Source organism: Typopeltis vanoorti, chromosome 17 (genome assembly GCF_054136105.1).
Source record: "Typopeltis vanoorti isolate ZY-2024b chromosome 17, IOZ_Tvanoo_1.0, whole genome shotgun sequence".
In the NCBI taxonomy this organism is placed as follows: Eukaryota; Metazoa; Arthropoda; class Arachnida; order Uropygi; family Thelyphonidae; genus Typopeltis; species Typopeltis vanoorti.
The window spans coordinates 79,378,028-79,401,208 of NC_143565.1; the positions used below are offsets into that span (position 1 = coordinate 79,378,028).

The 23,181-nt window shown below is 36.2% G+C and overlaps 1 protein-coding gene across 8 annotated transcripts in view; it reads left to right on the top strand.

Annotated features, from left to right (window-relative positions):
- Window positions 1–23,181, top strand: part of pps (protein partner of snf) — a 553,267-nt gene that overhangs the window by 488,439 nt on the left and 41,647 nt on the right. For all 8 annotated transcript variants that reach the window (XM_090406767.1, XM_090406772.1, XM_090406773.1 and 5 more), the window contains one exon: window positions 7,267–7,462. In XM_090406767.1, coding sequence (XP_090262893.1) covers window positions 7,267–7,462 — 196 coding nt within the window. The remainder of the gene's footprint in view (window positions 1–7,266; window positions 7,463–23,181) is intronic.

Consider the following 23,181-nt stretch of genomic DNA (forward strand, 5'->3'; position numbering starts at 1 on the left):
GGGCTGTCTCCCTGATGATGTCTACATAGCGTTGGATGAAATATGTTGGAGTTTTTGAATAAAATTCTATATAATTTTTGTGTAAGTCATTAAAGTTATTTTAAAAGTAGTTAAAGTAGCACAGGATTATTTGGTTCTTGAAGAACACACACACTAACAAGCGGAGATAAAGAAAGTTAAGATTCTGAAAGCACTAGGTTAGACTATGATAAATTTAGTTTAATCCTTTATCCCAGTGAGAGCAAACAAATATTCAGTCCTGAAGAAGTCCTGAAGATATTTTCAGGTGCAAACTTTGTTTGCTCTCACTGGGATAAAGGATTAAACTAAATTTATCAAAATTAAGATTCCTCTTTATAATTCTTTCTTTTAGGGTTACACGGTGATCAACATTCATATTTATAAATTTAGGAACACAAAAACACATGTGTTGAACAGATTATTTTATTAATTACTAATAAAATAAAACTTTACATTTCAACCCCTGTATCGAGGTCATCATCGGAAGGATACAAGTGTATAAGGAACCAAGCTACATGCCCTAGCTCTGTATACCGGTAAACTAAATCTACGTAGTTAATTAATCCTTTTCCCTAGCCTGACCTCTAGTGATTAATAATAAAAATAAATAAATAAATAAATAAATACAACTACAATAGCTAAAGTCCTCATGTATTAATATTCTTCTGGATTTGTACAGTTATGATTGTTATAATATGATTTCTTTCAGTTGCTGTTGAATGTTACAAACACTTCGCCAGGTTGTCTTCTTGTAGTGGGATTTTTCTATGGCTAGTTTAGGTTATTATACAGGTTGTAGATGGGTCCTCCACATTCTTGAAATGGTTAGGCCATCATTTTTGTTGAGATTTGGGTTGTGTTTGAGCATTTCACATGACTCTTTAAATTTTCTCTCAAACCAGGTTTTGGTTTGAGAGAAAATGTGATGTCGTGTGGAAATATGTTCTGTAGCAAAAAGAAACGTAACAAAAAGAAAACAACTGAATTAATCAAATCCGTCCACACATGGCCCGAAAAAACAACAAAAAAATTAATACCTCATTATACCCGTGCGCCCAGAATTTATGGCCTGCCAAAAATACACAAACCAGGCACACCACTACGTCCTATTGTTGAAGGAATTGACAGCCCAAATTATCACTTAGCCAAAAAATTAGTGGCCACACTCAAGGAATCGGTAGGTCAGTTCCCTTCCTACATAAAAAATACACATTTCATTAATAAAATTAAAAACATTACACTCAACGACCAAAAGATTTATTATTCAGCTTTGACATAACTTCCCTTTTCACCAATGTCCCAATCAATGACATTGTCTTGCTCCTACAGAACATATTTCCACACGACATCATGGCCCTCTTTGCCCACGTACTCCACTCCAGATATTTCGTGTGGCAAAACAATTTTTACCTTCAAAAAGAAGGTACAGCCATGGGCTCACCGCTTTCCTCCCCAATAGCTAGCTTTTATATAGAAGACTTTGAGCAACGTGCTCTAGAGACAGCCTGTCTAAAGCCCACAATTTGACTCGGATACGTCGACAATGTTTTCGCCATTTGGCCCCACGGCCGCAAAGCTCTAAATGCATTCCTTTGCCACTTAAACAAACAACACGAACGTATCCAATTCAACATTGAAATGAAAAAAAAACAACTCTTTCTTTCCTAGACACACTTGTCACACGTCTTCCCTCTGGCTGTCTCTCCTTCTCAGTTTACTGCAAACCTACACACACAGGCCAATACACAAAAATTCTTACCACCACCCAACACAAAACTAGGTGTCATAAGCACCCTTAAACACAGAGCTCTAACAATTTGTTCTAATGAACAAACTCTAAACCAGGAATACAAGATCATCAACCAAACATTTATAAAAAATGGATACAGTAAAAAAACTATTCACAAGATCCTCCATAAAGACACCAGTAAGAAACAAAAAAGATTTCAGGAATGCTATTGCCATTCCTTATGTTAGAGGCATTTCTGAAAAAATAGACAGAACACTATGCAAATACAACATTAAAACCACCTTTAAACCCCCAAATAAATTAAGACACCTACTCAGTTCTTCTAAAGATCCTCTTCCACACCTAGCCCACCCAGGGGTATACAAAATACAATGCACATGTAACATACCATACATAGGGGAAACAGGGCGAACTATCCCAATCAGACAAGATGAACACAAACGAGACATTAAATACCTCCATTTTGGAAAAACCGGCCTTACTGACCACGCACTCCCAACTTACCACAGAATTGATTGGAAAAATACCAAGTCCTTACACCGCTCCAAAACCTGGTTTGAGAGAAAATTTAAAACGTCATGCGAAATGCTCAAACACAACCCAAATCAACAAAAATGATGGCCTAGCCATTTCAAGAATGTGGAGGACCCATCTACAACCTGTATAATAACCTAAACTAGCCATAGAAAAATCCCACTACAAGAAGACAACCTGGTGAAGTGTTTGTAACATTCAACAGCAACTGAAAGAAATCATATTATAACAATCAACTGTACAAATCCTCTCTCTCTATGTTCACTGGGCATCTAGATGCCGTATGGTCACTCCGATGCTCGGTGATGTTCCACACCAGGCCTCGCTATGTAGTCCTGTTGTTTGCTTTTCTGGCAGCCTCAACTCTCTGATGATCAGTCACTCCACACACGCCATCCATCCATCTCATTGATGGTCTACCCCTGCTCTTTTTCCAGGAACTTTACCTTCTATTACTGAGAAGTCCTCCTTCCATCCTTTCTATGTGTCCAAAATATTTTAACTTTCTTCTGTCAATATCCTTAAGGAGCCTTAAAGTTCTACTAATCTTTTCTGACACCACATCTCAAAAGCAGATATCCGTTTCTTATCTGACTTCTTTAGGTTCCAAGTCTCGCATCCATAAGTCGCTGTTGGAAAAACAACTGCATCTAAAATCCTTAACTTTGTTCCCATGGAGATAGATCCATCCTTCCAGATTTTAGACAGGTCTCTGACTGTTATTTTAGCCATTCCTAACCTTTTTCTGACATCTTTTGAACAGCAGTTCTTCACATTAATAATGGATCCCAGGTACTCAAACTTGCTGACTTCCTCAATTCTTTCTCCATTAAGATACACTTGTTTTTCAAGAGCTTCTCTGTTTGTTTTTCCTTTGAGAATCACGATCTTTGTCTTTCTAGAATTGAGTTGAAGTCCTCTGTTATTACTGATCTTGTTAACTTTGTCAAGAATTAGTCCTAGTTCTTCCATGTCATTACAAAGGAGTACTGTATCATCAGCGTACCTCAGATTACTGATCAATCTACCTCCTATTCTAATTCCTGTCCTGAGCTCATCCAATGCTTCACGCATGATGTCCTCTGCATATATACTAAACAAGTAAAACTGAGGAGAAAGTAAACATCCTTGTCTAACTCCTTTTCCAACTTGAAGCCAGTCAGTCAATCCAACACCTGTTCTTACTGTGGCTTCTTGCTCCTTATACAAGTTGGCTATCAACCTGATAGTGTGTTGAGGAAAAATCCATTCTTTTCATTACTTCCCACAGTTTCACATGCTCAACACAGGCAAAAGCTTTAGAGTAGTCTAAGAAACACATTACCAGAGGGAGTCTGAATTCTTTATATTTTTCTATGATCTGTCTAAGGCAAAGGATCTGATACAAATCCAGAAGAATATTAATATATGAGGACTTTAGCAGTTTATTGTAGTTGTATTTATTTATTTATTTATTTTTATTATTTTTAATCACCAGAGGTCAGACTAGGGAAAAGGATTAATTAACTACGTAGATTTAGTTTGCCAGTATACAGAGCTAGAGCATGTAGCTTGGTTCCTTATACACTTGTATCCTTCCGATGATGACCTCAATACAGGGGTCGAAACATAAAGTTTTATTTTATTAGTAATTAATAAAATAATCTGTTCAACACGTGTGTTTTTGTGTCCCTAAATTTATAAATATGAATTCCTCTTTATAAGGCATAGTTATATTCTGGGTTGCTGTGCAAAGTCTGGTCACCTGGATTTCTTGGCATTGAGTAAATGATGGAGATAATTAAGAGATGATGACCAGGATGGTGAGTGATCTGTGGAATGTTCCTTGTGAGTTGCAGAAGTTACTTGGTTGACAGAAAAGAGGAGATATGGTTGAAACATTTAACTTTCTCAAAGGTTTTTATAGAATTAATCCAGAGGAAATTTTTCAGCTCTTTGCTAGAGGGATAGAACAGAGAAGTCATTACTGGAAACTGAGTAAGAATGTGGTAGGTAAGGGTATCAATGGCTAGATTTTTGGCTTGAAGAGTGGTGAATGAGTAGACTGGATTACTAAAGTTTGTTGTAAGTGCTTTGTCAGGGTATGTATAATATTATATGATATATATTATAGTAATATTTCATTATAGTAAACCACAAAATAACTGATCTGACCAACTGCCTGACATATAGTGGGACAAAAAATAAAACTGATAACACAACTATTTGGATATAGTGTTCTGCAGAATGGAAAATATTAAAATTTTCTTTCATAAAATACAAACAATAAAGCCTTGAGTACATGTTTAAATATTCTAAATACCATATCATCATTACTGCCAACTGAAATATAAGGGAGCCAGTGATCCATTACTCAAATAATCATCAAAGAATAGCATGATATTAAACACCTGCTTTCCTGTGAAAGATAACTCAGAAGTTTGCCTTGTCTTCTCTTTTCTTTGTTTCTACCTTCCCCTATCCAAAATTATCTTCTCTGATAATTTAATGGCACATTTTCACTTGCCAATCAGCAGGTGTTTGTGTACTAGAGTAGCACACCTGAAAATCCAAGGCCACTTCAAGAGCCTCCCAATTTATTCCCCTCCACACACACACACACACACACACACACACACACACACAAATACTAAAAAGACATTATACGTCACTTCCCAAGGATCCATTTTACAAATAAAACATTTTCAAATCATCAGTATGCAGTCCAATTTAATGTGTCATTTGCTTTCAAAAAATGCCAGAATGAGTGATACCCAACATACAAATTTCCGCACAGAAATATAATACAATCCAGTGTGTTCAGAAATTATATAGCCTGACTTTATGCATTTGTGAAATCACATTTTTTCTTTGGTTGCAAAGATCTGATATTTATATCCTGTCTGGGATGCAAGGAGTTTTCATAAGGGCTTTCCAGCTAAAGGTGAGTTGATAGTCTGTTATGAAGAGTTTTTGCATCTATCTCACAATAGACAGCTGACAAGAGACTTAATATACTTGTTGCATAGCTTACTTTGTCAATAATTTCAACCAAATAAAACCCACCTGTGGTAAATGTGCTCCATGAATTTTTTTCTTCTCTTAGGCTTGATTATAGTAGCCATCTTCATCATCTCTTAATCCCCCTTCAAAATTGACAAAAGATAATGTTACTTCCACCACTCCATAAATATCCCATTGCAAAACAGAGTGCTTGCATGTTATTCTGATCAACTTAAAGTAATAGTGTGAGTGAAGCACATACTCCCTCTCCTGCAAAAGATAATCAAGATGTCCACTCTGCTCTTCCCCTTTATTTTTGTCTGTATTTATTTTATCCCCCCCACCACCACACACACACACACACACACACACACACACACACACACACACATCTCATCTTTAACAGTGCCATCTAACCAAATCCTTATATAACATACTTTATTGCCCTAATTTTCAAATTAATTATAAGCTGGAGGAGGAATAACAGATGAGCCAATAAACAGAAGTGCTCTATCATTATAGACTTGCTATTATTGCTAGGAGTAACTAACTGAACAGTAGACACATGCATTACTTTCATTTAGGTAGTTATTTTATTTTTTTACAAGAGTTTAAAGGCTTGTTGTATTTAAGGGGATGACATCACTTGCTTAAGCAAGTAATGAACTGATTTTGGTATCAGGTTTATTATATAACTCTTCTGAACAGTGTAATCCCTAGAGAATTATAAATGCCAGAAGTTATAATGTATAACTTAGCACGCCGTTTAATTTTGAACATCTTTCTGTGCATCCATAGTACTTGCAGTATCGCATTGCAAAAATTCTCCCTTTGTTTAGAAAGACCTGGGTTTCATTTCCCATCTAAAATGTGAGAAATCTTTATAAGACTATTAATTTATAATTCAAGTATGAACTATATACAGTCAGAAAAAATATTATAACCACGTCCCTAATAGTTTGCAGGGCTTCCCTTGCCACCAGAACTGCCACTGTGTGGTGTAATGTGGAACTCTAAGATCTTTGAAACATTTCAGGAAGATTGCTCTGCTGTGTTGTTAGGATTTCTTCCCATACATCTACAAGTATTTGGGGTGAAAGATCAGCAGATCACTTGATTCATATAATCCCAGAGATGTTATACAGGATTCAACTCTGACAAAATTCAATAACCATGGTAACATCTGGAAATTTCTGTCTTGTTTGGTCAACCACTCTCGAATGATACGAGCAATGTGACATAATGCATTATCCTACTGGAAAAACTGTCACTATGAAGCGGTATACTTGATCAGCAATAATAGATAGATATACTTGACAGAATTAGCACAGTCTATGGATATCAGGACTCCAGAAGATTCCTAGAAAAAGATTCATCATAACATCAGGTTTAATTCTCTCTCTCTGTCTCTCCATTTTTTCACCTAACACTCCATCTACTGTCTACACAGAATAGTTGGGGAGGGGGGGATTTCACCAGAAAAGGAACTTTTTTCCAGTCACCAATGATCCAGGGTATCTCTCAGATGCAAATTATCATAGTAGTCATTGATGATGAGACGTCTACATCGGAGGTCCTACTGGTAGGGGAGAGGTGGATTGTGCAGATGGGAAGAACTGCCATTCATCCCATGGTTAAATTTCATTCATTATTTCCAGTTTTTTATTTATTTATTTTAATGTGTGGCTTTGCACAAGGCAGGACCACAAGCATCTGTGGTGGGAGCCCACCACAGATGGTTAATGGGGTGGTGGTTAAGTGAAAGGTTAATGGGGTGGTGGGAGACCACCACCCCATTAACCTTTCACTCTTGTAAAACACCTTAACTATACTGCTTTGCAAACAGCCTATATTATTGGCAGTTTCCTAGATACTGCCACCATTCAACTAGTATTTTAAAATCATGCCTCTTTAAAAGTATGTAAGATCATATCCATTTTCCTGTTTTCATTTCACATATTCTGTGTTTTATTTTACAGGAACTATTGATCGTGAGATTTCAACCTGCTAATGATGAAGAAAAAGAAACATATTTGTCATTTTACACATACCTAAATAGTCGGAAGAGGTATGGAGTAGTTGGGAACACTTCAAAAATGATCAAAGATTTTTATATTCTTCCTCTGGCATCTCACAGTCCTGTTCCTACTGTCTTAATGCCATTTGATGGTCCAGGTTAGTAATTTTAAGGTATTCACTTAAGAGCAATTATTTATATAAATTATTATAGATTCTTCTCCTAGTTATTATCATTCTTAATAACTATATTTTGAAATGCTTATTATCATCAAATTCCTGACAATTACAATCAAAGGGTGTACAGGATATTATGATAGTACTACATAAAGAACTTGCATCATTATTAGCTTCCTATCAACAATTTACTTCCAAATCAATCTGTTATCCGTCAAGACTTCAACATTATCAGATCTTATATTTCTGTCCTCTAAGGCACTTTTTACTGTATCAATCCACCTATATCTTGGTCTTCCTCTGGGTCTTTTTCCTGCCAACCTGACAGAGAACACTTGTTTTGCTAATCATTACTCTCCAATTCTGTTTAAGTGTTCCATACCACCTAAGATTAGCTCTGCTAACACATTTCCGGAGTGTCACGTTCTTTCCTAATATCCTAATTTTAATATGATATTGCCATTGATGCTATCTGTTCACTCCCCCAATCATTCTCAGTACGTTTGTACTGAGAATGATTAGGGGAGTGAACATTTGTTCTCTCTTTTTTTGGTCTTTGGCCTTTGGTCAAGTGTTTTATTTCTAACCCAGCTCTCAGATCCATAAATTAAAATTGGCTTCAACATTGTCTTATATACAGCTAATTTAGTATTTTGACTAATTTCTCTCTTATTCCATATATATTTATTCAGTTGACTTCCTATCATAACAGCTCTGTTGATTCTGTTGTCTATTTCCATATTTAATTTACCATCTTCATTAAAAATTGTACCTAAGTAGCTGAAATATTTTACTTGTTCTATAGGTTTTGTATTCACAATGCAGTTGATATTTTCAATGCTTCTGCCTATTTTCATGATCTTTGTCTTGTTATTGCTGATTTTCATACGAAATCTATTACAACAGTTACTCAACTTAGTCAGGATATCTTGCAGACTTGTACAGGATTTATTTAAAAGTATAACATCATCTGCATAAAGTAAAGAGCTGAGATTAATATCTCCAATTTTGATATCAGGTTTAATACCACTTTCCTTCATAATGTGATCCATATAGATAATGAATAACAGAGGAGATAATGTACTTCCTTCAATTCTAACTGCTGACTTACTACTCAAATAAAGACTAAGTATTGCTTGATATAATGCCCCATTGACACCATATAACTGTAGCGTATTGAATAGCTTCTCTCTTGGCACCTTGTCATATGCCTTTTCCAAATCGACAAAACTTAAATACAGATCTTTGTTATATTCCCATGCTTTCTCTGCTATTTGTCGGTCGTAAAGTGAAGATCTGATCCTGATAAGCTTTATGGCCTGAATCCAGCTTGTTCTTCACCAAGATTCCCCTCCACAATCCTTCACAACCATTTCTCAAAGTATACTTGCATAAATCTTACCAGGAACACTGTGTACGGAAATACCTTTGTAATTCTTACATTCAGTTTTATTTCCCTTTTTGTGTATAGGTACTATGAGAGCTCTATTCCAATCATCTAAAATTCATCCTTCTGAATTTTGCAGTGTAGCCACTGCAAGACTTTTATACCTCCATACGTGAGCATTTCTGGTCGAATATCCTCTACTCCTGCTGTCTTCCCACATTTTAAGCTTTTGATGGCTTTTTCTACTTCAAATATGGATATGAATTCCTGTTACATACCTGTTGAGTGTTTTTTCCCCACTGTGCTGTCACTGCTTGTTTCATTTAGCAATTTTTCAAAATAATTACTCCATACAGGATATCGTTTTCTCAAGTTTTCATATCATCTTTGTCATTTCTAATTCCTTTCACAGCACTCTTTTCTCCATATCTGAGCTTTTTCAACAGCCTTCAGAATATTTTGTCACCTTCTTGATATTTATTTTCTATGTTCTTACCAAAGTCTTCCCATGACTTTTGTTTAGCTAGTTTTAGACAGTGTTTAGCTTTCTTGCATTTGTTTCTGTATTCTCTAAGAGCACAAGCTGACTTATTTGCCAGGAACTTTTGATATACTTTCTTCTTTTCCTTCACTGCCTCTTTAACTTCCTGTGTCTACCATGGAGTTCTGATTTTTCTCTTCTTGCAGACAACCACATGCCTCTCTGGGCTGAATTAAACAGTTGTTTCTTCAGGGCTAGCCACTGAATCTCCATGGTTTGGTTCCTGTTCTCAAACTCTTCCATCATTTTTTCTTGAATAATGCTTCTGTATTTTAGTCTGCAGTTCACATCTGAGAGCTGCTCAATTTTTATTTGCTTTAAAACTTTCTTATATGTTCTTCTTTTCAATATGAAATTCAATTTTATCCTGCTCAAGACTAAATAGTGATCACTTCCAATTTCAAATCCTCTGTACACTCTAGTTTCCTGCACCAGTGAGAAACTGCTATCAACAATAACATAGTCAATGAGACTTTCTTATTTCTTGTTTCTTCTCTCCATATGAATTTATACACATTTTTATGTTGGAAGATTGTGTTAGTAATGACCAGTTCATGTTCTGAGCAGAAATCCAACAGGTATTTGCCATTATTATTAGCTTTGCTCTTTTCTCCAAATTTTCCCAAAATATTTTTGTATGTCTGACAGTCATTTCCTACTCTGCTATTCAGATCCCAACAAGGGCCAACTTTTTCATTGTGTCAGTTGCTTTTTCTAAAGCATCAAAAAATTCCTCCACTTCTCCCTTAGTAGAACCTTCTGTGGGACCATAGGCACAAATAAGTCTCATTGTCCAGTTCCCCATTCTGATATTTGCCCACATCATCACCCTACTTGAGACTGCCTGCCATTCAAGAATTAGCCTCGTATTTAGTGTTGAATACAATGGCTACTCCTTCTTTTCCTCAGTTGTCATTGCCTGAATATAACATTTTGTATTTATTGCTCAAAAAGATCTCACCTGTTTTTGTCTTTTTTTATTTCAGTCACCCCTATTATGCCAATCTGGTACTTATCTAATTCCTCAGCCAGCTCCATTTCTTTGCTTCTTATCTTGGGAGTACCGATCTTACCAAAAGTACCGATATTCAGGCTTCTTATGTTGATAGTACCGATCTTGATCGCTGGTATTGTTGAGTTGGGGTATGTTTCAGGATTTGTTCCAGTAGTTGACTTTTCGCTGTTCTCCCTAGTTCCCTGTCGAAAACAACAGGGGCCTTGTTTAATTGGACAACTCCCCAGCCACCATGAAATTCTGTCATGTTGTACCACCATTTTAATTGTGGTTTAAACCAATAAGAATACAATTTGTTTGGCTAAATCACAAATTGCCTGCCCATCCTCTTTCGTTCAGTATCCAGGTAGACACCTAACGAGGAGGTGAGGATTGGATCTCCGCATTCCTTTATAGGCTATGTGGAGGTTTCCTCTCAGTTATACAGTTTTGATCCTTAAACATCCCATTAGTTTACTCCAGTTATTTAAATAAAAGTTATTGTATTTAATATTTTTCTATAGCTTTTTTATTCATATGCTCCAATGAGTATGTGGTGGTGATGGTGGGAAGGATCTCACAAAGCCCAAATATGCTCAGAAACAATGGAGATGTCAAATGAGTAGCAGAAAATGAGAGATACCTGTTCCGATGTACCATATTTTCTTATCCAGAAGTGTTTCATGGGATTGGTAGGATCCCAGAATCATTTTCAAAAAATTCCATTCTGGAGCTATACTTGTTGAAACAACTTTAAAGTATATTGCATGAAGTATTGTGTATGTTGAGTGAATGATCACTCTTGGAGGATTAGTAACTTTTTCATATTTTATTTGAGAATTACAATCAACAGGTAATGTCCTACTAGGAAACTGTTAAATTTTTTTTGTCCATAAGTATTTCGAAGGATTGGTAGGATCTCCAAACTCCATTTAGGAGATACGTTGTTAAACAGCTTCAAACACATGCAGGGCAACTCTTTCATACAATATATCGGCATATGTTGCATGAAGTATTGTGTATGTTGAGTGGAATTATCACTCCTAAGGATAAGTAACTTTTTCTTATTTTATTTCAGAATATTAGGTTAACTTATTGTAGTTTTAGTTTTAAATGGTATGGGATTGACTGAGCTAGTTAGTTTATAAGTAAACATTTGTGTGTGTGTGTGTGTGTGTGATTTATTCATTGAGAAAATTAAAGGATATGTGGAAGGAAATTGAAACTTGAGAGAGTGGGTTGCTACTTTTCTGCTATTTTTTCCTTTTATTTTTTGCTGCTCATTTGATGTCTCCATTGTTTCTGAACATATTTGGGCTTTGTGAGAACCCTCCCACCACCACATATTCCTTGGAGCATATGAATGGGAAAGCTATAGAAAAATTTTAAATACAATAACTTTTATTTAAATAACTCCGGAGTAAACTTATGAGATGTTTAAGGATCAACTTTCCTTACTGTTTTCAAAATTGAGTGTCTGTTAGTTGAAGAGAAAACAGCAAATATTAGTAGAGTGGATAGTACAGATGGTAGGATGAAAATTGATGTTATTAATGTCGAACGTGTGGCCGTGGAAATAGAACAGAATGAAATAGATATTAATAAAGAAATTGCACGCTTGTATGTTAACCTTCATAGGACAAAGCGCGAAATTGAAAAATTGCAGAAACGGCAAGAGATTAGCAGGGCTGAAAAGAGAAGCAAGCAAGTGATCCAAAGGAATAATAAAAACTGATCAGAAAAACAAGTTAAGGAGAAAATTTTGTATGGAGGCTCAGTGATCAGGGGAGTACTTAATCAAAATTTGACAAAATCATGTTTTCCAAGTGCAAAAATTTATGATATTAGCCACACCATCCGGATGCAAAAAAAGGTAAGTTGAAGAAAATATGATAGAGGCGAACTGAGGAGGAGGGTTGATAGCTAGTGATAGCCTATATGTAGATTGTGCAGAAGGATCGATGTAGGATTTGTGAATCTGTGGTCTGTGCTTGATGGAAAGAAGGATTTGTACAATGCTGATGGACTGCATTTAAATGGTTTTAGTGTTAAGTGTCTAGATAGAGAGAGGGAGAGAGAGCTTTGTTCACTGAGCATTCTGAAGTGCAAATTCATGAAAACTTAAGCAATTAGGGTGGAAATAAGTGAATTTGTGTGAAGGCACCAATGAAGCAAGTGATTGTGAGAATGACCAAGTGAGGAATCTATTCTCTCAAGCAAAAATATTGAATAGGGTATTCAATATTCAGGAAGTAAAGTTGGGTGCTGGCCTAAAAGGATGCTGCAGTTTCTATATACTAATGCCAGAATATTAGGAACAACAGGGAGGAGTTTTTGGCATTGATTAGTGCAACCTTGCAAATGTTTTAGGCATTAGTGAGACTTGGCTAAAAGCAGATGATGTAGTTACAGGGATAAAATGTGAAGGGTTTAGTATTTTCAGGGAAAATAGAGAAGACAGGATTGGGGAAGGGTACTGCTGATGATAGCAGATGAATTGCAGCCAAAAAAAAAAAAATAGGAGATAGGCAGGAGGGTGGCTGTCCATTTGAAACAGTCTGGTATAAGATTACAGCTAGTAAGACAGTACAGTTAGTTGTTGCTATAGGCTAGGGAGTTTCATTGATATAAGCTGTCATGGTCTTGCCTACAGAGGAATTACCATCCTTGTGAGAACTCATGGCACCCCCAATTCTCACAAGTCCAGCTCAACAGCAATGGGGAGGTAGTTGCTATTTACAGTTTACTGAATCTGTTTACCAAACTAATGCAGATTTTATAACAGGATGACCTTGATAACCTGATATTGTCATTACCATCCTCCGTTATCCTCACAAGAGATCTGAGTAACCAAAACACTATTGGGATAGTGCTCATCCCAACATCAGAGAAAGAGTTTATGAGCAAATATCAACAACAATAACCTCTCCCTTTTCACAGGAAGTTACACCCTCTTTCACATATCTACCCAAACATTCACTGCTATCTGCTTAATATTCTGTTTTTTGTCTCTGCTTAATTAGGGAGTAGAACATAACAAGGGAGCGAGCAGTTACTCCATGATATGCAATGATAAAATACAATTATTGGATATTCACTCTTTTATATGGGAAACTATATACTCCATCATAGACACACACAATACAAATAAGTCAAACAGACATGCCTCTCTGTAATCTGTAGTCTTTGATCAAGATTTACCTCTAACATACCTCTCAGATTTGTATGTTAAAATAAGTTAAAATGCTATATTCTGTACTGCAAATTTAATGCTTTTGCTTATTTTACTCTTATTCCTTTGAATTTAGTCAGCTTGCTCCCCACCATATATTTAATTTGCTATCTGTACTAAAAATTTAGCATAAATAGCTGAAATATTTTAGGTTCTCTATAGCGAGTGTTGTTTCCATGCCACAGTGTATTTTCATGGTTTTTGTCCTTTTATTTATGATTTTCATACAGACTTTGTTACAGCAGTTAATCCTGTAAACTTGTACTTATTTAACAATATAACATATTCTTAAATGTGCATAAAGTAGAGAGATAAGCTGAATATGTCAAACTTTGATTTCAGATTTAATCTCATTCTTCATAATATGATCCATATAAATAATGAATAGCAGTGGTTAATTAGAATTAACCACTTAATTATAGTTTATATATGTACTTTAAAAATGTTTAACAGATGTAAAGGAAATTAGAATTTAGTTACAACTCCTATATATTTTGCTCACTATAATATGAGAAAAAATCATTCACAGAGAGAGAGAGAGAGAGAGTGAAAGAATTGGTTACAACATTCAAAATATTAATACAAGAATGATTCAAACAGTATGAGTCATACTTTCATGTGTCTTAGTCGCAGTTGAGTGAACAAGAGACAACAAATAAAGTTCCAAGGAAGCAGGTGACATATAGTTTTGTAATAAATGAATAATAAAAAATAAAAATAAGCAATAAAAATTATGAATAGGTTATGGCTATTACTTCCCAAAACTTGGAGAGAAGCATGCAGTCTGCTTGATTAAGTTTAGGACGATGACATATTATTTTTTTTATTATTATTATTCAGGCCTCCATGGAATGAAAAGACTCATTATGGGAGATCCTTCCTAGGAAACACAAAGTCTATCATACCACTCCTTGAACTCGTTGACTGTTCTTTCTCTCACCACTCTATCAGGCAATGCATTCCACAGTTCAACCACCCTCCATGCAAAGAAACCACTCCTTATCCCCTTGCTATAGTGTAATAGCTTTTTCAATGGAATGAGAAGCAAGGTCTGAACCCTCTGATTCTAGAAAGCTTATGTAATATTCATGTTCTTCGATTCTGAATCTAACAGAACTGCTAGTCTGTCCAAAATAGCAAAGTCAACATGAACAGGGTACTTTTTTTTTGAAGAACCCATCCACAAGACGTTGGTCAACCAATAGTACACTAGTACCATGGATAGGTAATAAGGAACTTGTTCACATTTGACTTTAAAAGCTGTGGATTGTATTCCTTGGAAAACACATTTTGGGAGACTGTTCCAAGGGCAGCAATGCAGGGGATGAATGAAGAAGGGGAGAAGTTTGTTCTTTGGGTTTTCAGTTGAACTGTGAGAGGGTGTTTGTTGGCTGTGTATACATTTAGATGGATTTGCAAGAGGGTGGGGAAATTATTGATGCCAATTCTGATGAACAGCAGCTATAGAAGTATTTATAGTAGATGCAGGCTGTGGAGACCAAACATCTGTGCGAAAGAGAGAGAGAAAGGGATCATCAATCAATTTAACCACTCTTTTCTGTTATAGAATCCATTATTTTTAGGGAGCTCTTAGGGGCACTACCTCAGATTTGAGAGCAGTATTCAGTGGTCAGGTGTATTTGTGATTTGTATAGGATTATGAGTTATTTGGGAAACCTAATTTTTCAGATGCAGAGGAGTCAGTATTTGTGATATATTTGTGCCAAAAGAGATTTTTTGTAGTCAGAGTTATTCTAAGAAGGTAAATCTCATCTGGAATGGAATAGAGATTTGAGTATTGTCAGGAGTGAGATTGTAAGAAGAGGGTTCTTTTTTGTGAGAAATAATGCACAGTTATGTTTTGCTAGCATTGAAGTTGACAAGGCCAACTTTTGAAGATCAGAATTTAAGGTGAGGTTCGAGTTCTGCAGGTTGCAGTGATTTGTTCTTTGCAAGGTTTGTCAAATGAAAAAGAGGAGTGCAATGTGCTGTCATCAGCAAAACTGTACTGGATTGGCATTCAGCTGGAGTAGATAATTTATATATAAAAGGAAGAAGGTGGGTGGAAGAACAGAGCCTTGTGGGACCTCAGCATTAGTTGTATCAATAGAAAATAACGAGCCATCTGCCATTAGACAAAGTGAGCGTCTGATCAGAAAACTGGCTACCCAATTGCAGAAGTCAGGGGCAGACTGAATGATGGGAATTTTCTTAATAGACCTTTGTGTCAAACTCAGTCAAAAGCCTTGGAGATATCAAAGGCTGTCACTTGAGACTGTCAGACCTATCCATGGTGTTTGTCCAGAGGTGGATGACAGGTTAGTAGATCTCCTATTGATCAGCAGTGATGGAATCTACACTGTCAGTCATTATTAGACGAGAGGCTTCAAGGTAGTATACATGTTGTGTGTGGATGGTTCTTTCCATTACTTTAGAAAGAACTGAGGTGAGAGAAATTGGACCATATTTGAAGGTAAAAAATTGTAACTTTTTATGAATAGGCTGTATGTATAAATAGAGGATGTTTTACCATGATTAGCTATGCAAGAACTGGTGGAGAAGTAGGAAGCCAGGAGGTTGGTTATTCCTGTAGGTGATGATGCAATAGTACATCTGTGTGTAATAGTGGTAAGAGTAGTGTTGGGCAGATGTTGCACACACTTTGACTAGAGCCCAGAAGGCATGGCTAGCATTTGGGCAGGATGCAATTTCTTGCTTTTAGATCTTTCAAAATCAGTTTTCAATCTGGTGATAATTTTCTTGTAGCTGTTCTGGACTTTGGTGTAGATAGAAGATAGGAAAATGGAGTTTTGGATGCAAGCCAGTTGCATTATGCCTTGCTCTTCTCTTGTACAACCTTAGCACACCTCTGGGAGAGTCAAGGCTTAAATAGGAAATGGAAATTTAGGGTGGAGTGGGGAATAACTGTTTCTGTGCCAATGAGAATTATTTTGGTGATTCGTTTTGCATAAGTTTGTCTCAGATGACTGGAAACAGTAATCTGACTAAGCAAATGAGATGTAGAAGTTACGAAGTTGTCCCACTTGGCTTTCTTGTAATGCTATACAGTACGTGGATGTGAGTGGTTGTGTACATGTTGCTCCATAGAGAAAGAGATCTGCACTAGATTGTGAACTGAGCTAGCTAGAGAGACAACATTCAAAGCATTCAAATGGGTTGCTAGTGTGGAAGGGATAAAGGATGTTTGGAGAGTGGTTGGGATTGTGTACTCTTCTGTTAGGTATGTTAGGACAGTTTGTATGAGATCATTTTTGATTGTAAAAGTCTCAGCCCCTCTACCTGCTTGACCTGAGCAGTTAGACGTGTTTTAGCCAAAAGAGGTTAAAACAGAGCATGTATAATCTGATGAACAGATTGTATGTATTCTTTTTACAAGACTTTTGATAATACTTGTAAGAAGGATGATGATATGAAGCTGGGTGGATACCTACCAGTGAAAGAAGGCTTTCTGTAGATGGAAAATTCAATATTGCCTATAAAGTTATGGAATTCTGTTTCAGAGAGCAACCAGACTGCAAATATAGCATCGTCAAAATGTAGCCAGATATGAAGATGAGGAAAAGTGGAATTTAAAAGTTGGCTTTCCAGATTCTCCATGAAGTAATCACCAAAGCAATGGAGATAGGACTGTCCTGTGTCTGTTCCTTCTACTTGCTGATACATTTTGTTCTGCCACATGAAGTATTGTTGTGTCCCAATTTATGATTATTATTCTATCTAGTGAAATTCTGCTTATCTATATTCAACTTTTATCTATGTATGAGATATCACCCCAAAATACAAATATTTAAGCTATTTCTCCCCTTAGTGTCCCTAATATTTATATTATACTGCACCTTTTGGGACATTTAGTTTGAGATATAAAATACACAAACAAGGAGCAATTGCAAAAATATGTCTGAGTGTGAAAACCAATATTGCAGTCGTGACACTTTATCTCGTAACTCATCTAAATATTCTTCCGTCCCGCGTGATTAGGTTCGTACGTTTTCAAGTGGTGCATTGGGCAGCAATTTCAGACAACTGTATTATCAATGAACAAAAGTTTATTAAATTCATTAGCATGGTACACTTAGCATGGATGTTCATGTGTGGCTCTATGGTGGTGGTGGGTAGCTTTGGCACTGAACAAAATCTCTTGGGCATGATTCCTTCATACTGAAATTTTTCAGGAGTCTCTATAAGGTCTCAACTAAGTACAGATAGTGTAGATACTTCATTTGATAACAGAAGTAAGAAACAAAAGACATCTGATACCAGCATAAATATACCAATGTTTCTCATCATCCATGTCATAGGTGAAAAGTGAACAGGGAAAATATCAGCTTCTTTATTCAAAAGGGTTTAGAAGGACTGGCAGAATCTTCCAAAACAGTTAAAGAAACTACATTCTGGTGATATTCTTGTAGAAACATCATGTCAGCAACACTAAAAAAAAAAAAAAAATTACTGAGAGCAACATCAATGGATGGAATACCAATTATGGTAACACCTCATAAAACACTAAACTATTCTAGAGAAGTGATATCGGAATGGGATCACCTTGATGATCCAAATTAGGAGATATGTTCAGAATTTAAAGACCAAGGAGTGACAAATGTTGAGTGGCATCCTAATATGTAGGGATGGTCACTTGGTTCCAACCTGGAACATAATCCTTACTTTTGATACATCCAAACTTCCAACATCTGAAGCAGGATATATTAACTGTCCTGTTAGGCTGTACATCCTGATCCATTGTGGTTCTTTAAACATCAGAAATATGGGCATGCCCAAACTGCCTGTCATGTGTCACCTGTGCTTGATGTGGTAGCAAAGGACATGATAAATAAATCTTGCTTTGCTAAAAAAGCTAAGTGTGTCAACTGTCAGGAATTTTTCTGTTTTTATATTTTGTATCAAAATATAAAAAATTAAGATAGACAGAAAAATTTTTATATTTTGTATAAAAACAGAAGAAAATATATCATACCAGAATGCAAAGAGGAAGCTATCGATCTCCTGAAATCCTATTACGCTGAGAAGTTGGCAGTTAAGAAAATATGAAAGTTAACTGAAACTCCTATGTCTATTCCAGTAATCCAGTAATTTCAACACACCTGCACTTTATAATCACGAGTACTTCTGTGTGTGTGAGATGCATTAGTCGCATGCCTTATTACAGCCTCACTCCTAAAACAACTCCAAAAATGATCCCATTTGATGACACCCCCACTTGTCAAGAAAATTATGACAAAGATATCACCAAAAGACAAACCACCAGATTCCCCCCCCCACACACACATACACACAGGAAAAATGGATACTTTTATATCCACTGAAAGTGAACTAAACTCAACAAATGATCCTGATACATCAGATGATGTATTGAGCATTTTTCATGAGGAAGAGATGGACACTCGTCATCTACTTCCCAGAATCAATTGATAAATATAAATCTGACAAAGGTAAGTCTCCAACCTCTTGAAAATTGGGCAAATCTATAAAACTAAAATTATAGAAAATTTTTACATTGGGATAGTGGTAGGTTTTACCAAAATATTCATGATATCAATGTTCTTCTGTAGAACTTTCTTTCCATAGGAAACATACGAGGGTGGTCTGAAAAGTTCTAGGCCTAACAATGAAAAAACAAATTTATAATTTCAAAATTATTTTTATTTTTCAACATAATCTCCTTTGAGACTAATACATTTATTCCAGCGATACTCCAGTGCCATTATTCCATCCCTGTAATGGTTCTCAGTAAGATCTGCAAAATACCTCCTTACATCTGCAATCACCTCTTGATTTAAAGAAAAATGCTGGCCAGCGAGGAAGAGTTTTAGTTTTGAGAAGAGACCGAAGTCAGAGGAAGCCAAATCTGGGGAATAGGATGGATGTTCCAACATTTCATAGATCCCTTAATTTACCCATTGCCAAAACACCTTTGTGGGCAAGTGCAAACTGTCCTGATGAAAGATGATTTTTTTCTTCTGCAAAACAGGTCTTTTCTCATGAATTTTTTCATCTAGTCTGGTTAAAAGATCAGAATAATATTTCCCAGTTATTTTGTACCCTTTTCAAGGTAATTAATAAACAAAATGCCTTTAGCATCCCAAAACACGATGCAATGACATTTCCTGCTGATGGAACCGACTTTGTCTTCTTTGGCGCTGAACAACCGGCTTCTGTGCACTGTTTTGACTGCTGTTTGAATTCTGGTGTGTAATGGTGAATCCAAGTCTCACAATAGTAATAAATCAATGCACAAAATTAGTTTAATTTTTAAAACGCTCCAAGCATTGTTCAGAGATTTTCATGCGAGTGCATTTTTGATCTGCTGTGAGCAAGCGTGGCACCCATCTTGCACAAAGCTTTTTATTTGCAATTCTTCATGCAAAATATATCCTACATGTTCTTTTAAAATACCTATAGTCTCAGCAATTTCACGCATTTTGACTCGCTGGTCATCCAATACCATATCGTGCACTTGATCGATGATTTCTGGTATTGTTACACTTTTTGGACATCCTTTACGTGGATCATCTTCAAGGATGGTACGGCCACATTTAAGTTCAGCAGCCCATTTCTTAATTGTCAAAAATGAAGGAGAAGAGTGCCCATAAACTTTTATGAGCTTCAAATGAATTTCTTTTAGCGTTAAACCTTATTTTACAAAGATGGGGCCCACCTTAATAAGATGCAGGACCTCCTTTTGCTGTGATGATTGCAGCAATACTATGGGACATAAATTAAGGGGATAAAAATCCCTTATTATTTTACAGCCAGTATGCAAAACTCTGAGATCGAAAACTACGATCTAAGAGTTTCATGCCGAAGAACTATCGGCAAATCCAAGCGTAAGTGAACACCTGGTAGTACGACACCAAGGCAACTCGAAGCAAAGGTGGAGCAAGCTCCCTCACTATCCTTGATATTTTCTCATAATGTAAAACACAGCTCCTAGGAGATGTTATACTGCCTTACATTATGAGGAGAGGTCACTACCCAGACTGGTAGTAACCTCACTACCGGTCTGGGTAGGATCAAGATAGAGCATAGGATATATATCTTAGATATCCTACCACATATAATCTCATATCTTTCAAACATGCTTGTGCCTAAACATTTTACATTAGACATTAGTAATAAAAGTCTTCAATCCAGTTTACATTATTGATTACTTAAACAACCAGTTCAGAAATGATATGTGATAAAATCCTAAAAAAAAAAAAATAAAAATAAAAAAGTAGATGTAAGGCATAATTAGTCTATCTTGAAGCATAATCACTGTGTTGCTACTAGACCCAAAGCTACTGCAGACACTGAGAGAAAATTTTGCTAGAATCTCAGCAGAAGCTTCATATCCTTCTGAATTTTTAAGATTGAAAGAACAACAAGAGAAACAGTGGTTAGACTTCTCAACAAATAAGCTACAGCCATTAATTAAAAAGGAACTAAAATGAGCTATTTTACTGTCCCATGCCAGTGTTGTAGGGCCTAATGACATCCACTATGAGATGATAAAACACTTCATTTGTGTTCTCTGGATCTTCTATTACTATACAATATAATACTTAACATAAGAAGAGTTTCCAGTTTCTTGGCATAAGTCAACTGTCATTGCCATCCCCAAACCAGGATAAGATCCAACACAAGCTAACAATTATTGACCTATCACTGTGACCAGTGATATTGGAGAAAATGTTAAAACCAGGCTTTTCTGGTATTGAGAAAACAACAAACTTCTCTCCAACACACAATGTGGCTTTCGTTGACATCATTCAATGTTGGATCATCTGACGATATGGCATGTCAGCAGAAGGATTACACTTCGCACTCAGAAGGAAGACAAAGTCTTCTGAGTGCGAAGCATATTAATTCCAGCTACTACAAGAGGGCAGAAGATAGTGAATGTTATTAATATTGCTGCCGAATTATAAGCTCTTTTTGGAAGTTTTTAGCAACAATTAAGTCATTATTTTTGCATCATTATATTTATGCATGTTTGTGTGATTAACTGTAAGAGTAGTGTATGTAATTTGAGGAATTTTAAAGGTTTAATATTTATTTTATTATTCACTGTATTGTGCATCATGGTGCTGATGTGCAAAACAGTGGTGGGAAATTTTAGCATGCATGATTACATTCAGCATGTGTGAAATGTATCGCCTTCACAGAATGAAACTGAGGAATGTGTTTGTCGAAAGTATTTTGTGAGTGAATGTAATAAGTGTGATGGTGACTTCAAAGACAAAATGCATGATAATGTGATTGGCATAGTTAGGGTTGCAAGCGATATGAGTGACTGTACAAACGACATGGTGGAAAATGAAAAAAATGATCAGATGGTAATGGAAAGGATAGTGCATTTATGTGTGATTCTTCACAGAACAAAACATGAGATTGAGTGATTGGAGAAACACCTGGCAAATGATGTGGTGACACAGAAGCAAAAGAAAGGAGACAGAAAGCAGACCGTGAAGGAGCGCAAGCATGAAAATAAAGATCGGATTTTGTATGGTGATTCATTGATATGAGGAGTTCTTGAGGAGAGTGTGATGAAATCATGTTTTCCTGGAGTTAAGATTAAGAATGTCAGTGATGCTGAGAGGATGCAGAGAGTAAAGACAAAAGAGATGTTTATTTTGGCTGGTACAAACGATTTAGCAGGAGATGAGAACTCATGAAAGAGTTGCTGGAGCATACAAAAAAGAAGAATGAGAAAGTAAAATTTGTGAGTCTGTTGCCACTGTGTGATAGAGGTGAGCTAAGATGGAGAGCTGTAATTGTGAATGAGTCAATGCTCAAATTCTGCAGGAGGAATGGTATGGAGTTTGTGGATAAGATTACTTAAACAGCTTAAACTTATTTTGGAGTGAATTTGATGGAAAAAATACATATGTAGGGTGGATGGCTTGTATATAAATAGATTTGGCATCAGGAGTCCTTGAAAAAAAGTGTTGTTTAATGAGAGTTCAAAAGTACAAAGTCAGGGAAACTAGAATATTAAGGGGGAGGGGCATGCTGGTGAGTGTGGATCCAGACAACCTAGAAGTTAGTAAGTAGAGGAGTAATCACATGAAGCAAAATGTAACACCCCAGGTTAACTTTAGTTGTCTAAGCTCTAAGGGAGAGTGGTAGGATCAAGAGGATATTGCAGTTTATGTATACTAATGCCAGATGTATTCAAAATAAGGTTGAGGAGTTTTGGACATTGTTGATCGAGGTTGATCAGATGTGGTTGATATGGTCATAGGAATAGAACAAGGGATAATGTCTTCAGTGAGGACAGAAGTAACAGGATGGGGAAGGGGATTTTGATAATGATAACAGAGGAATTTAAGCTGAAAAACAGCAGAAGTATATCACGGGGACAGGGATTCAGAGGGCAGTTCATTTGAAGCCATTTTGTGTGAGATAGAGACCAACATGATTAAATATGTAATTGGCCTCTGCTGTAATCCAGAGGGAAAATGAAGATGGCATGTACTCGCAAATTAGCATGATGAGTACAGATCGAGTAATTATTATGGGAGATTTT